This window comes from Crinia signifera, chromosome 12, assembly GCF_055691185.1.
Source record: "Crinia signifera chromosome 12, ASM5569118v1, whole genome shotgun sequence".
Taxonomy (NCBI): Eukaryota; Metazoa; Chordata; class Amphibia; order Anura; family Myobatrachidae; genus Crinia; species Crinia signifera.
In genome coordinates, this window is record NC_139228.1 from 81,595,682 (window position 1) to 81,616,791 (window position 21,110).

Sequence of the window (21,110 nt, forward strand, 5' to 3'; positions counted from 1 at the left end):
TGCAAGTACCATGGTGCGTGCGCATTGCTGCCGCTATGCCTGCACAATCATCCGATAGTCGCTCAGCAGTGTGGACAGATCTGAATCAGGCTCGTAGAGTGTACAGATGAGTTGACATTTACAGACACACTGTACAGCAGAGGACAGGTGACCACACAGACCTCCAGGATCTGATAACAGGTAGTTGCAGTTATACAGATAACAGAAAGGTCCGAGAGGAGAGTAACTACCGGCTGAGTGCAGGATAGATGTCAGTAAGACTTTCCCCAACTCTGAATAGATTATTTAGCAGTGAATGGTTATGGAGGGGGAACATTCCTCTGGAGATCACGCACACAATCTGTGACATAAGGAGCGAGAACGAGTTTATAGGTAAAGCATAGTCACACAGCATATAATGGCCTGCAATACACTGAACTATGAAGAAGAGTCTGCCGGAGCTCACAAAATCACTGTCATTTCCCTAGATCTTCCAGATGTGACAATTCCCTGAAAGTACCAGGCTTTCTCTTTGGGCATATGCTCTCTTGGCACAGGAGCCGGTGCCTGTGGCGGGAACCCAGGAGCTGGTTCTGTGCTGGCCCAGGGAAGGCAGCAATAGTTTAGCAGGCTCCCTGAGCACACGCGCGCTACCATCTGTTCAACAAGGAAAACACACACGTCTCAATTACAGGCAAATGCCAATGCACTGACAGGCAGGCGCGATGTGCAGCTGGGCGTGAGGGTACAACACAGAATATGGGACTGCTTTATTATCTCGCCGGACTGCCTGCATCCCTCTTACTCTAAGTATCCCTCACCACTTGCAATAGATTGCCTCTCGTCACTAACTAGGAAACTCAGGCCCCTGACCACTGCATGTATTATCTATCGGTTACCTACCCTATGCACTGCATTCCTTTACTATATATATGTAACTGAACACCTAGCAAGCAGATATTACACGCACTCCCTAATGGTCAATGATGCCCACTGCAATATCCAATCATGCCGTATCTATTGCTGCTTTCAGACTGCAAAACTGGCTTTGACCAGGTATTTTAAAACGTTTCTAAAAATGGGTCTGCCAGCTAAAACCCCTTTTATGCCCCTTTCAGACCGCACTTATATTGCCGTTTTTTTACCGTTTTAAAACGGTAATCTGTGCGGTCTGAAAGGTGCAGGACCACTTAACCGGTTAGAAAATACCGTTTTTTCTAACCGGTTAAAATGCAGGAAAATGGCTGCCCCCATACGAAAGACAGTTTTTTTAAACAGGTTTTCCTATGGGGCAGCCATTTTCTGAAAGACACTTTTTTTCATAAGTGCTTCCGACCATACTGAACTGCAGTGCCGGGATCCACAACGGAGGTACCGGCTGCACGGGGGGGGGGGGGAGGGGTGTCGACACGCGCGCGGGGGGGAGGGGGGAGCTGCACGGAGGGGAGGGCTGAAGGCTGCACTGGCTTTGACCCTGTCTTTGGAAAGTTTCCAAAAACGGGTCTGCCAGTGTCAAAAAATCGGCACTTAAACGGTAATATACCGTTTAAGAACTGCGGTGTGAAAGGGGTTTTACCTGGCAGACCCGTTTTTGGAAACGTTTTCAAATACAGGGTCAAAGCCAGTTATGCGGTCTGAAAGCAGCATTACACCGCATGTCTTTTAAACAGTATTTCAGTGCAGTTTTTGTCCTTAACCGGTATTTCAAAGCAGTTTTTGTCCCTTCACAACACTGAACCCGTTTTAACCCATAGAAAACAGTGGATGAAAAAAAAACAGTGTCTGAAACGGGTAGGACCCTGCTTTATTACCGTTTAGAAATACCAGTTCAATTGAACCGGGAAATTCACTCTGCACCTTTCAGACTGCACCTTTCAGACTGCACAAATTACCGTTTTAAAACGGTAAAGAAACGGCAAAATAACGGGTAAAAAGTGCGGTCTGAAAGGGGCATAAGAGTACTGTATACTAAGCACGTCAATACTGCGCAACACAACTATCGTATAAACCATGCACAGACCTCACACCGTCATTATGTGCCAATGTGCGATCCTCAGATTCCATGCTGTGCACACCAGGAACCTCTCTATGCTGCTCACTAGAACTTATTGATTAACTCTATACTCTGTCCCCTTCCACCCAACCTAATTGTCTTTCTAGCCTGCACTGCATCACTTAGCTGGACAAACAGATCACCCCATTTGCCAGACACTAATGGACTTGCTTTATTACTGACCAGCGCACTAATGGACTTTCCCTACTCTGCTGGCCTGCCTTACTGGGCCTAATTCATGCCATACAGAACTGTACACAGCTACAACGTGTGCACACTACTGGCTGAAAGTCTCTGTTGGGTATCATGGCAAAATTCATACTTTAATGATATACTGCAGATGTATTTAGCATTTAAGAGAGACCGGCACTCAATCCAATACAGTTTTATGGATACTGACATGATATATGGGGTGATTCTAGCGCCACTATCATCAGCTGATAATAATGTACATGGAAAGATCCTCCAAAAAAACCATATTCGGCCATTGGGTGTTTTCTTCTGGATACATAGAGATGACTGGCGGTGATGTCGGAATTCAATATACGGAAACTGGCATCCTGATGGAGGGAATCTCGACAGAGGTCAGTTAAATATACCCCCCTTCCCCGATCCCCACAGCCTAACCTTATCCCCCCCCCCCCCCCCCCCCTGCGGGTACCTAATCCCCATACCACTGCCAAATCCTAACACGCCCCTTCTTAGTGCCCCCCTCTGAGTACCTAATCCCCATACCATGCTACCATACCACCTGAACCTAACCCTCCAGCGCCACTGCCAAATCCTACCACACAACTTCTTAGTGCCCCCCCCCCAGCCTATCTCTAAGCATACTGTATTGCTGTTGTATGAACAGTTCACCACAGCATCGTTGGAATATCCTCAGCATCCTAACACTACCCATCGCCATGTGGCTGTAACATAAGCTGGTCTTCCCCACACTGCTATATAATAACGGTCTTGCTGTCACATTGCTGAATCACACTCCTTATTACTTCCAGGCTGGCTCTGTATCAGCTTACCACAACATTGTTGCACTTTGTTGCAAAGACCCACAATTAGATCTTCACATTGCTATGCACACAAGCGTCCTTAGAAAATACCAAACTATTGTACATACAATCTTAATGAAGAATTTGTTATTTCGGTTGAGAGCAATACCCCAGTGCACATAGTACTGTATGTATGCAATAGCGTTAATAGAAAAAAAAACACACAACTGCAATTATGTACAAGGACAATTCCAGCAGATGGACGTGGCTGAGTTTGTTTCCAGTTACAGGTTGAGTATCCCTTATCCAAAATGCTCGGGACCAGAAGAATTTAGCATAATGGCTTATTCCGTATTTTGGAATATTTTTATATTCGAATGATGTATCTTGAGGTATCTTGTGCACTTATGTTGTACATATACATCAAACACATGAAATACACACAAATATACTTTATTTGTGCATGAAAAAAAGGTTTTAAAACATGAAACAAAGTTTGTGTATTATCTCAGGCTCTGAATATGAATGCCAAGCCATCATGTCCTTGCACAAATGTAGTGCCAGTTACATATCATGTCCCCAGTAGTGCCAGTTACATATCATGTCCCCAGTAGTGCCAGTAACATGTTATTTCCCCAGTAGTGCCAGTTACATGTTATTTCCCCAGTAGTGTCAGTTACATGTTATTTCCCCAATAGTGGCAGTTACATATCATGTCCCCAGTAGTGGCAGTTACATATCATGTCCCCAGTAGTGCCAGTTACATATCATGTCCCCAGTAGTGCCAGTTACAGATCATGTCCCCAGTAGTGCCAGTTACAGATCATGTCCCCAGTAGTGCCAGTTACATATCATGTCCCCAGTAGTGCCAGTTACAGATCATGTCCCCAGTAGTGCCAGTTACATATCATGTCCCCAGTAGTGCCAGTTACATATCATGTCCCCAATAGTGCCAGTTACAGATCATGTCCCCAGTAGTGGCAGTTACATATCATGTCTCCAGTAGTGGCAGTTACATATCATGTCTCCAGTAGTGGCAGTTACATATCATGTCCCCAGTAGTGCCAGTTACAGATCATGTCCCCAGTAGTGCCAGTTACAGATCATGTCCCCAGTAGTGCCAGTTACATGTTATTTCCCCAGTAGTGCCAGTTACATGTTATTTCCCCAGTAGTGCCAGTTACATGTTATTTCCCCAGTAGTGCCAGTTACAGATGTACCCAGTAGGTTTTTAGCAAAAAAATAAAAACTAAAAGTACATTTTGGAGACTATGGTTTTCTGAATAATTTGGATAACGGATATTTGGATAAGGGATCCTCAACCTGTATACTACAGAATTCTGCCTTGCTTCTTGCAGTTGTGATTCCGGGGCCTGCATGGGACCCATTCCCTTATCTTATATTAAAATGCATTGCAGATATCCCTCTATTGGGCCTTATTTAATGGGATAGGCGAGCAGACAGCGGTGACAGTGTCAGATCCCACAGCGCACAGCTTCACCAGGAGCAGCCGATAATAGGACACGGGGGACAGGCGGCGAACACTTCGCTGCCCTTAGCCAGGTCACAGCAGGCAAAGAGCAAGGACCGGCTGAGGGAAGAAATACAGACATACAATGCTTGGCCGACCTCCTGACACCACCTCTTAATTGCTCAGTATAAGCAGAGACACAACAATGATATACAAAGAGCAGGACAAACGGGTGGGTGTGCAGGGATACCACAGGTGCTTGTCACCAATCGTGTGGTCAACAAACCTGAGGAGAAGTTTATATAACTGTCTGTGGGTTACGTACCTTATGTACGGCAGTAGGTACTGTATACGGCTTGGCCTTACCATATGTTTCAGTCTTTGGGCCTAGTTCTAATTGTATGCGGGTTCATTTAGTGATTCTTAGTTATATGCATCTTGGTCTTCTCTCTACCACTGCAAAATATGCATTACTGGTTGGCACAGGACAATTGGATGCCAAGGAGAAGTCCCATGGATGTGTAGCCAAAGTTACTGCCTATTCTGAGTTCCATGTAGGCCAAAACAATAACTTCCCCTTCCTGCAATTCCTCACCATCTCTCCACATGCTTCACCACAGCGTATGGCTGCCAGAGCCCCAGATATCCACCAATCAGCATGCTCACTGCCATTCACTGTCTGACTTGGAGGCGGGGAGAGAATTCTGCCCGACCGCTCTGATTGTGTGTAATTTACAGTCCGCGCGGTCAAGGCACCAGCTCCTACTTGAAGGCCCCTGGAATCATAGGGTCCTGGGCAGCTGCCAAATGTGCCCATATGTTAAGATTGCCCTGGATGTACAGTGCACACGACTGTGTAGGTGCGGTGCAGTTGATGCTGATAGTTATGACAAGTTCTCATAGAGAGGACTGAGGACAGAGGGATTGCATAGGTGCGCAGAATATGGTAGTGACATAAGAATGCAGGCATCCGGAATTGAGATCGCAAGTGGCGCAACTCAGTATAGGGCCCTTATAATATACATAAGGCCGCTGTATGAAATGATGCCAGCAGTAGGTGCAGCTGTCTATACAGTGAGGGGAATACTTTACTGTTTCATGGAATCCCAGCTTACCGTTAAACAATGTATTAGTATTTAATGGTTCATATGAAACAAGACTATGGCAGTTTTGGTCTTTTCTTTTGCCAATTATTCTATTGATTTCCATAACTATTAACCCAAAACACACATCATTTTGGCAGGCAGTAATTTCACGTTTCTTTCAGGTATTTTATTACCCCTGTATGTGTTCTAGGGTAAAATAAGTTTTTGGCTGTGTACTCGGGCACTGATTCTTATTTCATCGATCCCCCGCCTGTTCGCACGGTGGACGGATGTTTGTGACCTGCGCATGCCCATATTCTCATATGTGCCTTTGCTGACCTGCACTGTCGGCGTGGCACTTGCGGGGGGCACCTCCTAGTAAGCAAACGAGCTGCACTTTCATGAATATAGATTCAGTCTAGAAATGTTGCACATGACAATTGCAGAATGTATTTTTTTCTCCATTTAACTGTAAATACTGTATATATCACTCAACACAATTTTATTAAAAGTATAATTAGAAGATACATTTTAGGCTAGGTTTTTCGGTACGCTGGTAAATGAAAATACTGTAATTATTAAAGAAGTACTTTTCCCACTATATTAGATGGTATACGGTCGTTAGGTCGAAACACCTAAGGTCAATATTGGGTTGCATTGGGTCAAACACTGAAGGTCGACAGGTTCATTAGGTTAAAACAAGCATTCAGTCGGCAAGGGTAAGGTCGACAGCAAAAAGGTCGACATGGGTTTTTCATGTTTTTTTTTCTGAGCTGACAAGTGCCGACAGGTGGAATTACATGCCCTACCATCCATTAGGGCGTGGAGGGAGAATAAAATAGTGTGACGAGCGTGGCAAGGCACCGTGCCCAAAGCACCGACACGGTGCCCATGTTGACCTTTTGACTGTTGACCTTGCCCACATCGACCAAATGTCTGACCTAAGCCCATGTCGACCTTCAGTGGTCAACCCAATGCGTGTCATGGCCCAAACCCATATTAGGCAATGAGGGACCGATAGTAAGTTGGTTGCAACTGTAGCCTAAATCAAACTGCAACTTCAATAAAATGCATAACTTGCTCTCCCTACAAAATCGTGTATACTGTATGCAGCTATCACAACACAAGCAGCTTACGAGCCATTTCATTTGCTTGTGAAATATACATTCACTGTTTTCATTAAGAATTGGAAAACATCACTAACGCTATTAGCTGCACTCAGGGCCTTAACTAGGGCGGTGCTGACATTGCTCTACACGGAGCGTGGATGCTCTGCGGGGGGACCGGGCCGCCACAGACTGCCAAGCTACTTTTCTGTGCGCAGTAGCAGTCCTGACTGTGCCCACCTGCCCCTGGCTCACGCAGTCTGAAAGGATAGACGTCATTACATCTATCCAGACTAGAGTGGCTGCCACCGGGAACAGTGACAGAAGACGCTCTGTGGCCGAAGCAAAAGAGACATAAGCAGCACAGCAGCTACTGGGGGAGCGGAGGAGGAGGGGGGTTGTGGAAGGAGAAGTAATAGGTAGGTGATGAGTAGGATTGATGAGAGGGAGGAATGATGATGATGATGATGACGACGCACAGCAGCAGGGTGGGCGATGAGGAATGAGGAAAAATGCAGAGTGGGAATGAGGAGGTGAGGGATGAGGAGGAGCTCTTCTTTGATGTCATGCGTATGAGGGGCTCCACTGTGGCGCAATGTGTTCAAGGAATACTACAGTGTTGCATAATGTGAATAAGGGGTACTACTGTATGGCGTAACATGTATAAGGGTTACTACTGTATAAAACAATGCATATAAAGGGTACTATTGTGCAGTCTAATGTGAATAATGAGTACTACTGTGTGGTGTAACATGAATAAGGGGCACTATTGTGCGATTCAATGGAATAATGGGGATTACTGTGCAGTGTAATGTGAATAAGGAGCAGTACTGTGCAGTTCAATGTGAATAATGGCCACTACTGTGCGGTGTAATGTGAATAATTGGCACTATCTTGCAGTGTAACATTAATAAGACACTATTGTGTGAATAATGGACACTACTGTTTGGTGTAATGTAAATTGGCACTATTCAGTGACCACACCCATTTTCCACAAAGCCACACCCTTTTATTTTTTCTGCACATCTGTGGTGCCGCTATCCCTTTTTAGAATATGCGAGGCCCCAATTCTCTATCTCTCCATCACCAAAATGGCTGCAAACCTCCACATTACACAAAAACGGTAAAAAAAAATTGTAAAAAAAAATTGCACACAAATGAATACTATATGCAAAAGCCACACAGAAAGTACCTACAGGATGAGTGGTGAATCACACAAGTACCCATTCACAAGTGGTTCACAAGTCCTAGTGACAAACATCATTGTGTATGTGCCTCCTCCCTTAGGTACATGTTACTGCCTCTGCCGGTACAGACAGACATAATTGTACATTCACACAAGTCACCATAGGGGAATATACACGCTGTTTGTTTTCTGGTCATTCACACGTCCATTACTGCGAATGAGGTGCGTGAGCAGCGTCTCACACTCATGTGCGCCCCATTCGCACCGGGAGCCGCACAGATGAGCGCGGCTCCGTCTTTATATATAATATGTTTCTTCCATTTTTTTTTTTTATAGAAAAATATCATATCAGTCTGTATGTGACAGGTAGGTTCAAATGTTTATCCTGAGTGTGAGGTTACTGATGAGGGACACTCACCTGAGACAAGCCAAGGTAGATGGACACAGTCTCCGAAATGTACAAAAATTTTCCTTCTTGGTTTAGTGCAAATACAAATCCGTCGAGAGACTGCAGGGAAAAGAACAAGAGACAGTCACAAACGGGGAGGCAGGGAGGAGAACAGGCAGGAGACAGCCAACTGAGAGGAGTAGAAATGAGAGACCCTTACAGAGGAAGGGAAACAGCTGGGGTGTGATACAGAAGGGGAAAGCACAGATACACATATAGGTAAAGACAGCAACATTATACACAGTGACAGTATAAGGCAGAGACAGACACACATAAAGAGACCGGCACATTCAGTTCTCATAATAAAATATATATATATATTAGACAGTTATCCAGGTCAACAGATGGAAGCAAAAGCAGAACATCGGGGTACACACAGAACACAACTATACAGATGTGTCCATGTACATCTAGCTTCCTTTCGCTTTAAACAGCCCGTTTAGTCACGGGGCATTGTGCGGGGTAATTAGGACGCACAACCAGCTTCTGCTGATTAAAGTGATATGTGTCATGCCTATATTCATTGTGTGATTTGCTACAAAATATAATGTTCAATTTCTTATGCAGATACAGCGGCAGTCACACAATGAATATAGCAGTGATGGCTAACCTTGACACTCCAGCTGCTGTTGAACTACACATACCAGTATGCCCTGGGATCATTTTACATATAATTTTAATCAGCAGAAGCTGCATATGCATCCTGTTTGCAAAAAAAGAGGCCCAGTGCTACATAGTAACATGGAGTGCATGTGATGTGTATAATGCAACTTGTATAGCATGGAAGATAAATGTTGGCACATCTGTGGTTCCCTCATACTATAACATTAGCCAATGGCGCTCTAGAATGTAATTGGAAAGAAAAAGGTCTGTCAATTAAATGTTATTATAAATGATGTTGGGTACATTGTATTTGTATTAACAAAGCAACCCATGAAAGTATCAGGAATGGAACGGACTGTAGCTATTGTGCTAATATTCCTGTGTTCTGGGACCATCAGATCACTACATACAGCCGGTTGGAATACAATGAGCACCTGCCTTTGTGGACAGTCCCTTTCTGACTCTCTAACAGACCATTGTGTGATCCTGATCCCACGGTTACACATCCATATTCCATACAAAGTGTACAGTGATCCCTGTTGCCAGTTCTGAGCAGCAAGTAGTATAAAGGTACCCACATATGTACATATTCCAAATTACCAAATGTTTGAGACGTTTGTGGACCCAAAGTGTTGTCTCTGTCATCTAATAGGTGTGTCATGGTGATGGTAGTCTGGCGGTGCCCGCACTGGTGTGTGTGGGGGCTGGGCTAACTCGTAACAAGATACCGTCATTTGCACCACCCACCAGGTGGCCCTTGGTGACTGGGCCAATAAAGCTGTCACGTAAGTTACTGGCTGAAGCAGAATGATGCTATTGTGCTGTCTTTACCAGTCTAGATGACAGACAGTGCTAAAGGACAAGTGAGGAAATATGAGCGGACAGACGCAGAGATGTGTAGGAAGAGACATGTCTGTGTCAGATAAATGTGTCAGTCTTTCTCAGATCTCATGAAGAGACCAGATAGGTAACGCTTGTATGATAAATGAACTGTTGGTCCAAATAAAAAATACCATTAAGTGTTCTTCTCGGAATTGGAAGTGTGTGGGTGCACTGTAACCGAAGCCATCATACACATAGGACAAAAACAAGACATACAGACAATAAAATCAAATAAAACTTAAAACAAAAAGAATGACCCGGACATAAAAAAAAAAAAAAAAAACTTTGTGGAAAGAACTGGTGGGTTATCTAGAACCTGTAGCTGAGACTGTCTCCCACTCTGTCCACCTATATTTGCTCCTCCTACAGACAGGACCGAAAAATGGTTCGTCAAATATTCACCCCATGGTGTAGTCATCATGTCGGCATTAATAAGGTCAAAACATATTGGCACTGAACATGTCGGCATTTCAGAATTATGAAAAGTTCACAAATGTCAACACAGACAATTTCAGTGACTTTCCTGGGTCAGGTAAGTCACCATTAGACTACCAGGAACTTTTGTCAGCATTATAATCATGTCAACGTTTCATCAAGGATGACGTGATGACTGTCGATAGGGTCTACAGTATGTCGTCATAATGACCATGTTCATATTAGGAATAAGAACCATGTTTGAGGTGGAAGACACCACGTGTGTGCCAAGGACCCATTGAAAGATTATTACCATGCCTTCAGCATTTACTTGGGAGCCCCAAACTACAGAGATCCCAATCTTTGACCCCATATGTAATAGGTCCAAATATCCATTCAGCGGATAAAAGACCCCCGTTTGCCGGCGACGCCCAGCATACCGGATCACCCACCACCCCTTTTTTAAGAATTTATTAATAACGCGGATCCCCAACACAAATGTAGTATTTTATAGCAGATATCTACTGTATTGTGTTTATCTAATTTGTATTTGTTATAGTTATATTTATTTGTAGCATTTGTTATATGCTTTATTATTTAAAAAACCTTGTACATGATAATATTGATATAATTTATCCATGATTATCCGCAAGTCCTTGGCACATAGGCGCTGTCTTCCACCATAAACAGCCTCTTTTCCAATCTAGGGGGGCCCACACAGAGGCTCCCACAGACAGCAGCAGTGTGCCAGAGATTTGTACATATCATTACCGTATAGTTAAACAGATCTTAATCATTGTTGTTTTGTTTGATGAATAAGAAATTTGAAATATATCAAGGGTTTTACCACGGTACAGGTGGGAGACATTCTTCACAGGAAGAGGAGCAGCAGAACACGAGGACATGCACTGACACTAGGGGGAGGAAGGTACAGGTGGGAGACATTCTTCACAGGAAGAGGAGCAGCAGAACACGAGGACATACACTGACACTAGGGGGAGGAAGGTACAGGTGGGAGACATTCTTCACAGGAAGAGGAGCAGCAGAACACGAGGACATGCACTGACACTAGAGGGAGGAAGGTACAGGTGGGAGACATTCTTCACAGGTAGAGGAGCAGCAGAACACGAGGACATGCACTGACACTAGAGGGAGGAAGGTACAGGTGGGAGACATTAGTCACAGGAAGAGGAGCAGCAGAACACGGGGACATGCACTGACACTAGAGGGAGGAAGGTACAGGTGGGAGACATTAGTCACAGGAAGAGGAGCAGCAGAACATGAGGACATGCACTGACACTAGAGGGAGGAAGGTACAGGTGGGAGACATTAGTCACAGGAAGAGGAGCAGCAGAACACGAGGACATGCACTGACACTAGGGGAGGAAGGTACAGGTGGGAGACATTCTTCACAGGAAGAGGAGCAGCAGAACACGAGGACATACACTGACACTAGGGGGAGGAAGGTACAGGTGGGAGACATTCTTCACAGGAAGAGGAGCAGCAGAACACGAGGACATGCACTGACACTAGAGGGAGGAAGGTACAGGTGGGAGACATTCTTCACAGGTAGAGGAGCAGCAGAACACGAGGACATGCACTGACACTAGAGGGAGGAAGGTACAGGTGGGAGACATTAGTCACAGGAAGAGGAGCAGCAGAACACGGGGACATGCACTGACACTAGAGGGAGGAAGGTACAGGTGGGAGACATTAGTCACAGGAAGAGGAGCAGCAGAACACGAGGACATGCACTGACACTAGGGGAGGAAGGTACAGGTGGGAGACATTCTTCACAGGAAGAGGAGCAGCAGAACAAGAGGACATGCACTGACACAAGAGGGAGGAAGGTACAGGTGGGAGACATTCTTCACAGGAAGAGGAGCAGCAGAACACGAGGACATGCACTGACACTAGGGGGAGGAAGGTACAGGTGGGAGACATTAGTCACAGGAAGAGGAGCAGCAGAACACGAGGACATGCACTGACACTAGAGGGAGGAAGGTACAGGTGGGAGACATTCTTCACAGGAAGAGGAGCAGCAGAACACGAGGACATGCACTGACACTAGGGGGAGGAAGGTACAGGTGGGAGACATTCTTCACAGGAAGAGGAGCAGCAGAACACGAGGACATGCACTGACACTAGAGGGAGGAAGGTACAGGTGGGAGACATTAGTCACAGGAAGAGGAGCAGCAGAACACGAGGACATGCACTGACACTAGAGGGAGGAAGGTACAGGTGGGAGACATTCTTCACAGGAAGAGGAGCAGCAGAACACGAGGACATGCACTGAAACTAGGTGGACGAAGGTACAGGTGGGAGACATTCTTCACAGGAAGAGGAGCAGCAGAACACGAGGACATGCACTGACACTAGAGGGAGGAAGGTACAGGTGGGAGACATTCTTCACAGGAAGAGGAGCAGCAGAACACGAGGACATGCACTGACACTAGGGGGAGGAAGGTACAGGTGGGAGACATTCTTCACAGGAAGAGGAGTAGCAGAACACAAGGACATGCACTGACACTAGAGGGAGGAAGGTACAGGTGGGAGACATTCTTCACAGGAAGAGGAGCAGCAGAACACGAGGACATGCACTGACACTAGAGGGAGGAAGGTACAGGTGGGAGACATTCTTCACAGGAAGAGGAGCAGCAGAACACGAGGACATGCACTGACACTAGAGGGAGGAAGGTACAGGTGGGAGACATTCTTCACAGGAAGAGGAGCAGCAGAACACGAGGACATGCACTGACACTAGAGGGAGGAAGGTACAGGTGGGAGACCGTCACAGGAAGAGGAGCAGCAGAACACGAGGACATGCACTGACACTAGAGGGAGGAACATTCAGGGGAAATGTGAGGAAGAATTACTTCACAGAAAGAGTAGTAGATAAGTGGAATAGCCTCCCATCAGAGGTGGTAGAGGCAAATATAGTAGTACAATGTAAACATGCTTGGGATAGGCATATTGATATCCTTACAAAAAAATAAGGATCAAATATGGTTTGAGGTAACATGTTTAAAAAGGGGGCAGACTAGATGGGCCAAGTGGTTCTTATCTGCCGTCACATTCTATGTTTCTATGATAAATGACAACAAAAAATACCACACCCCTCGACCCCATAACTATTTCTGTGATGGTCAATTCTCATTCAAAACAGACAGGATCATTTATAATCGCCACACCCGCTGCGCTGAGTGGGTGCTGTGGAACAGTGCTACACTTATATCCGCTCAGGTTGGACAGGACTGAATGTCACAGAGCACTTGTGGCATGAATATATTACACAGAACCCCTCTTCCAGATAGAAGTCCAGGGAATCTCTTGGGAGTTGTGAGAGGGGTTCGTTTAATTTAATATCTTATCAGAATTCCAAAAAGAGAAAGGATAGTAGGGCAAGAGGAGAGAAACAGCCAAAATAGGTCACAGGTACAATGGCAAAATCTCTTCCATCATTCTGGAGAACGGAGACCACTCACCAGAGCTACACTATGGATTAGTGAAGGAGATTAAAGGGCAGTCAAAGGGAGCAATAGAATTGAATTATCAATCTAATATTTACATTTGCTCAGAAAACTTTTAAAAGATTGATGTAAATGTGCTTTAGTTTGTTATTTCTCTGATAAATGATCCTGATTATTAGAGCAGCGGGCTTTCAAAGCCATGGATTTTCATCAATTTTGCCGCTGTCAATATTATTGCCATTTTAAATCCCATGGATGCAACATATAAACATGTAAACATAGCCCTACATATAACTCTTATAGGGCAGTGCAACAAGCTTACAAAGGCACTTAAAAAATGTGTATTGGACCAAGTACCAGCAAATAAAGCACATGTAATACGCCCTAGCTATTCCATAGAACACTAACAGATATTATAAGCACAATTTAAGAGAAAATGTCAAGAATTTAAATCCTCAAAGCCCGGACACACCCCTAGGGGGACATGTATAAAGCCTCGTAAAGAGACCGTGGAAGTTGCTCGTGCCACCCAATCAGCTTTGAGGTATCATTTGTCAAGTCCATTATATAAACTGATATGTAAAGAAGTTGATCATTGCCAATTGCATTTCTCACATGTCCCCCTAGTGAGATCATACCACAGACTGGGACCCTCAATGTTTTAAGCCTCATACACACTGACTAGACGATAGGCTCTGCGAGCGATATCGTTAAAAACATCAAATGATTACTCCTGGGCAAACGATATAGTACATACACACTGAACGATATCGTTATCGACGTCACCCGGCATCGCTCGAACATGCAAACATTGACAATATAGTTAACATTGACCTTCATGTAAAACAACAGTAGATATTGTTAATTATATTGAGTGAACACACTGGACAATAAGAACCATATATTATTAACAATATCGTTAACAATATATCGCCTAGTGTGTATGGGGTTTTACCGATGTTGGTTGAGGATATGCCTAGCCCTCATCCCAATACACATTACCACCAGCCTAGAGGCTTGGCTCAAAGTTGTCATGTACTTAGGAAGCAAGTACAATACTGTATGTAAAGGAGGAACAGGACGCACAGTGAGAGAAGTGGGCAAGCTAACGGAACAGAGAGGGCTCCTGTAAGTGCCCTCTAGTGGATGCTGCCCTCAATCACAGCTTCTAGCACTTATCTGAGTGCCCCTCAAAATATATTCCCAACATTTCTGCCATACACACAGGTGACAGTCTATGAGGATAAGCCTGGTAACATATTAAAACCCAATACTTTGGTTAATCAGCTGTTGCTGTGTATTGCAGTCAGACAAAAGGCTTAAGTTGAAAACTGCAGGGTGACAAATGTGTTTGTGCGTATGTCATTTAGAGAGCGAATGAATTAATAAATATCTGAAAAGAAAGCGTCTAAAGAGCGCAGATAAAGAACTGTAGAGATCAAATGGCCAGAGATAGGAGAATACCAGAGACAGATTAACAGATACTAATAATAAAAAAGATCTAACAAAAAGACTTAACGTTGGCAGCAAAAACAACAAGACAAACAGATGCATAACACAGGATGACCACAGCTGGTAAAGGCAGAGACGAGATGCCACACGATGCCTGAGGAGCTGAAACCTTGGGCAGGGTTCCTTGCCAGAGTGAAATAAGAGGTAGAGCGAGAATTGGCAAGGGATAGGCAGAGACGAAGGGAGGGAATGGAGGAATAGGGCAGAGGGAGGGAGGGAGGACAGGCCTCTCTCCTCCGGTTATGAATGAATGAGCACTGTTGTTTTTTCATCTCAGCGTGCAAGGATTTAATTAAGTGATAACAGTCACCTTGGGTGGCTGTACTGACCAGTAATGTGTAGGTAAGCAGGAGGCAGGGGGAGAGGCAGCCTTAATCTATCTGTGGACTCGAAGTAAGGGCAGCGCAGGGGGCAGGAAGCGGTTTGGCAATTTTTCCACCGCTGATAAAAATCAGCATTGAATAAAAAAAAAAGAAAAACAAAACAGAATATTGCAAGAGCTGCGATGCTGTATAGCCAGAAGAACATGCTATTTTCTGGTATGGCGCCCTGCTAGGATGCACTGCTCATTTCAGGTTCCAAATTAGGAAAGTACTGTATAGGCTTGTGTGATTGTAGTCACGGTACTGCAGGAGATGCGGCTCAATGTGACATCCAGGACTGTTCATACCTAGTCTGGAAGTGATTCTGGACACAACACAACAGGCAAATGAGCAGAATCTGACCACATTGCTAATTAACCTTACATCTTCCAGAATCTTACAGTTAAGCTGGCCATACACTTGTCCGATTGGCCACTTTTCACCAGATTCCGACGGATTGGGCCGAGACATTGGGTGAAAAGTGGCCATCTGATCTGATGTGCGGTTCTGTGCGTATCGGATCGGAGTTGAAGATTGGACCTGCTTGTACGTCCAACCACGACTCAGACACCCGGCAGGATGCACATGCAAAACAACTGCATCCGATCATGCCGGCCGAGAAGATCCCTTGCAGTTCACTCTGCGTCTTACCGGGGGGGGGGGGGGGGCAAGAGAATCAGCAACGACTTCTCCAGAGAAATCGCTGTAGTGTATGGGGGGGGGGCCTTTACATTTACATCTTTATATTGTATAGTGCACAGATCTGTACCAAGAAATCACGAAGATATGTTTAAATCCCATAACTCTGAGCCTAAATTCCACAATAAATAGGATAGATGGTTAAGTCAGGACCCAGGACAGGAACATGATGTCCACATTGACTTCTGTAATTCATATCTATAGGATCATCATTTTCTTTTGGATCTTTAATGTTATATATATATATATATATATATATATATATATATCAGGTTATCTGTATTTTATCTTTTTATTTGCTATAATGTAATTTTTTATTGTTGTCATTTTGCGTTTTTTTTTATTTTTTTAATATGACATATTTCATATATCTCTTAATGTGTTTGTATAGAGCATTTTAGATCTCTTTCATCCCCGTCCTCTATGTATCCAGTAACTATACGCTGACAATTTTAGTTATTTTAATATTTTATTGTTTTTTTTTCTTGGTTCTCGTTTTAATATGAAAAACCTTAAATAAAAAAAATCCTGATAAAAAAAAAAGAAAAATAAATAAATCAGGAAGAACACAAAAGCAGGATTATGTATGACTTCTTAAATCGCGCCTTTGCGGTACCCATTTATACGCGCCAAGCGTATACTGTTACCGACCGTGCTGCATGTATACTAGCCCATGAGCATTAGTGCATATAGATAGCCAGACATCAACCAATAAAGTATCCGTGCACCCTGGCCCCGTTCTGTGTCCCCTCTGCTTTATCCAATCATCAATTATGCTAGATTTCTCAACTGCTCTTACAGCAAACTTCAGTTCTTCAAGATATGTTCCCGAGCGCTGATGATGTAGAGGGTGAGTAGGTTAGAAGAGAGGGGGGTAAGGGCAGCACAGAGCAGGGGGCGAGAGAGCTGGGGAGAGAATCCACTCAGGATCCGGCCTATGTGCAGTAATTATGTTAATTGCATGGATGCCCTTGCTCATTTTTTTATTTTTTTTGCCGAGCAGCTGAAGATAAATAAAGGGAAATTGCCCCGTACATTGCGCAGCGCGGAAGGAATGCTAAGCAGCTCTGTTTGTTGTCTGATTATAGGTCTGTTTACACTAAATTCCGGAGGTAATTGCTGATTTTGATTGCACGTTTATTTGTGCGCCCGTACAGCCGGGGGACACAGGGGTCTGTCTGCCTTTATAATTAAACCGTTTTGTGACATGGGAGAGGACTGGGCACGACGTATGTGTTACCGAGATTAGCCTGGTTCACGACAAATGAGTGAATGGGTAGTGGAGGCAGGGAGCAGACTCTCAGTGGGAGGAATAGAATCACTGCAGTGCAATTAGCTTTTACCTTTCTGTAGAAAAGAAGACCACGCAATGCAGAGGAGTGCTGGCAAGAGGAAGGCAGATGCCCCCTTAGCCCAACCATTGGCATGTCCAAGGGGTGATGCTATACTATGGGTGACTGTACATATTGGTTCCTTTTTGTCACCAGATCAGAGTATCATTGCTAGGCCACAGGGGAGTAGAAAGCCTGTCCGGGCCCAGGTACTTTTCAGGGGGTGTGGCCTAATCCAGGGAGGCGTGACCATGAACCCTTAAATATGCATACACACGGTTCAATATTGGCTACGGACTATTGTGACTATGTGATTTTCCTTGAACCCCCCGGAGCCCAGAACCAGACAATATTGACAATATTTACTGGATATTTTGACTGGCGCACATCAGCATCGCAAGCTGTATGCCAGGTAATGGAGGCCACACCGGGGGGAACCTTCCATCAGACCTGGACCTGGGTAATTAGTGACCCCTCTCTCGGCACCACTGCTAGTCCAGCAACACGCTGTAATAGAAACAAAAGCCGCAATGGATGTTTCCAAAGCAACCAGCGCAGATTTATAGGCAGGTTCCTGAACGTACTCATGGTCTGTGCACAGCCCTGGCGAGACCAGCTCCCCTATATACACAGTACTGCGTCGTGTTACAGGCCTCTCTGGGCAGCGCAGCTGCAGTAGTGTAACACGGATTGCCTTTCCCTGTACCTATGGGCTTCCATAATCATTTCCTATGATGAAGCGACAGCAGCATGTCAGTACATGTGCTGCAGTGAGCAGCGGCAGGTAAAGGGTTAGAGCTCAGTATCGGTCTGAATGAGGAGATACAGATCACACAGATGCAGTACTTAGTGGCCCAGAGAGGCATTTGTCAGCTGCGAGCTGCTCTTGACACATCCTCCAACGGAGGAGCTGAGTACTCTTTGTCTTGGGTTTGATGCAGGTTAAGTGGCCCATACATCTCTCTGGAATCTCAAAAGCACCTTGAAGGCTAATGGCAGCGCAGCACACCGCACGGCCTCGCTGATAGGATCTCCAGCAATTTCCCTTCTTCCACCGCGCTAATCACTTGTCTCTTTTACTCTGGCTGCGTTTTCTCCACCGTTTGAAGCTCTCCTTCGAGTTTTACATTGTATTCTCCAACAATGATGTAAAGAGGCTGTCACTGGCACAGCATGCGCCCGGCTCTGTGCTGCGGCGGCAGGGAGGCCTGTGGCGTACTAAGAAGGGTGATGAGATGACGGTGTTATCCATGGTGTAATGGGTCTGCGGCTACAGGTAGAAGGTGACAGTTAGGAGCAGTCACGGGGCGGCACACAGTGGAATCTGTAGCTTATTCGTCCTGTCCCAACCTTAATGATACCTTACCTTCACTTTGCAAGTAAACACGGTAAACCTGTAACACGTCTAGAACATGACACCACAGGGATACTGGTGTGTGTGTTACATAGGTTTACTCCAGCTGTAACATCGCTGTCAAATTGCTTTACAATCAGCTGGTCCCTTGGTATGTAAAAGTGTAAATGCTACTGGTAGTGAGGGAGGGATGGTGGTGACAGCTCGGTAGCTGGAGGAGGTATGAGGGGCTGCTGACATTCTATGTATAAAGGTCACAAGCCAGGTATCCTGCTGGATTGGATTGGAGGCAAAAGGTCAGACATGAGTTGAGAGATTATGCAATTATCAAAGTCCGCGATTGAACATGGAGGGCAAAGAAATGTCTGAGACGGCCGGGTTTAGCTGGAGGAGTATCAATGGACTAGTATACGAGCCACACTATGGACGTCATATAGTTCACACTTGGAGAAATGAGCTTTATGGAGCCTTTATCGCAGAGTTTATTTAATAAGGCAACATATGTGATCAAATAAGTGATACCAATATCAGCAATTCCTTATCTTTCCGCTTATGGCACCATCATAATTAGGGGCAGATGTATCCAAAAAGTTATAAAATGGAGAGTGATACAGCCAGCCAATCAGCTCCTAACTGCCTTGTTACAGGCTGGGTTTGAAAAAAGGGCCGGTAGGAGCTGATTGGCTGGTTGTTTATCACTCTCCACTTTATCCCGTTTTGAAGCTTGATGCATCTGGTCCGAAGGTCTTACAATTAATACAACATAGCTAAAGCTGGGTACACACTATACAATATATTAAACGATGTTGCAATCCACGATGTAGGACAAGGAACATCATATAGGCCCTTATTCTAGTTAAATCGGACGGATGTGTATTTCGGACAGGAACCGAGTGTTCTTAGCCCCGCCTACCGTATGGATCGCTCACACTGTCCGAATGCGGTAAGACGCAGAGTGAACGGACCGCGAGTGGATGTGTCATGTCCACACCTCCTACATCTGTGGGAACCTCCCCCATCCTCCGATGGTCGCCGACCATCGAATGATGGACCGAGTGGTCAGACAGCTCCGAGTGCTCCAGACCACTCGGACATTTCTCCGTGTGAAAGCAGTGATATGGGCGGGCAGCTGACATCCGGCTATGTCAGCTGTCTGCCCCCCACATTTGCGTCACGGCCCTTTACCATACGTACACCCAGCGCTTTCATGGGAACGCCCATGAAACGCGGGGAGTACGCATATGGTAATGAGCCGAAACATCCCTTCAAGCCCCTCTCCACCCCCTGCTCGGATGGTTCCGTAAGATCATTTTCAGCACGGACCTCGCGCCATGTTCGTACGTGTGAGGCGGTCGCACATGCGCAGATACGCCTCCGCACATGCGCAAACACCAACCATCGTCCGTCCATCCACACTCGGAGCCGTCCGACTCAATCAGAATAAGGGCCATAGAGTCTACCATGAAATCAACCCATTTCCTCGTTTGATGAATTGGCTGTTCAAATCGTCCCATTGGATGATTCCGCGGCCAACGTAGTATTGCTACATGCAGCATGTAACAATACATCGCTTGTCGCCGACATGTCTACCTAGCCTAAGTTGACAGATCTTAACTGAAAAGATAATTTCACAATATTATTGTTTAATTTGTATTTTTGAAAACTCTGTACTTAAAGACAAATATATTACTGTGCGGGCAGATGGAAGCAATCGCAATGAACGGAATCTTCTCTCTGCAGATGCTGAGGACAAAACCATATCCATAGCATGGGCTGTGGCTGCTATGGTACATTCTGATTGGAGGATTGCCTCGCTGGCCCACTCTATTCTGATCGGAAGCTGTCGGGGCAACTAGATCATCAAACAATATCTATACGGATAGGAAAGTATTCCCAAGTCCCCAAAAATATTTTGCCTTGGGGCCCAGAGATCGCAGGATACATGGTCTCTATATATATTGTTTATCAGTGTTAATTGCTTTGTGTAAGAACCGTTCAATTAGACTGTTTCTTTATTGATCTTTCATTTAAAACTTATACAACTTTCCTGTGCGTTGACACCTTTAGAAACCAATTTGTTAAAGAAACCTTAACAGGGATGTTTAAAGAAACCTTATCAGGGATGTATATGAATGACTTTCCTGTTCATATTAGACATATGTA

At 45.0% G+C, this 21,110-nt stretch overlaps 1 protein-coding gene across 12 annotated transcripts in view; it reads right to left on the reverse strand.

The window, feature by feature from the left end:
• Nucleotides 1-21,110, reverse strand: part of NPAS3 (neuronal PAS domain protein 3) — a 380,993-nt gene that overhangs the window by 85,154 nt on the left and 274,729 nt on the right. For 9 of the 12 annotated variants that reach the window (XM_083167037.1, XM_083167036.1, XM_083167034.1 and 6 more), the window contains one exon: nt 8,291-8,380. The exons of the other annotated variants lie outside the window; for them this stretch is intronic. In XM_083167037.1, the coding sequence (XP_083023163.1) occupies nt 8,291-8,380 (90 nt within the window). The remainder of the gene's footprint in view (nt 1-8,290; nt 8,381-21,110) is intronic. 12 annotated transcript variants of the gene reach the window in all.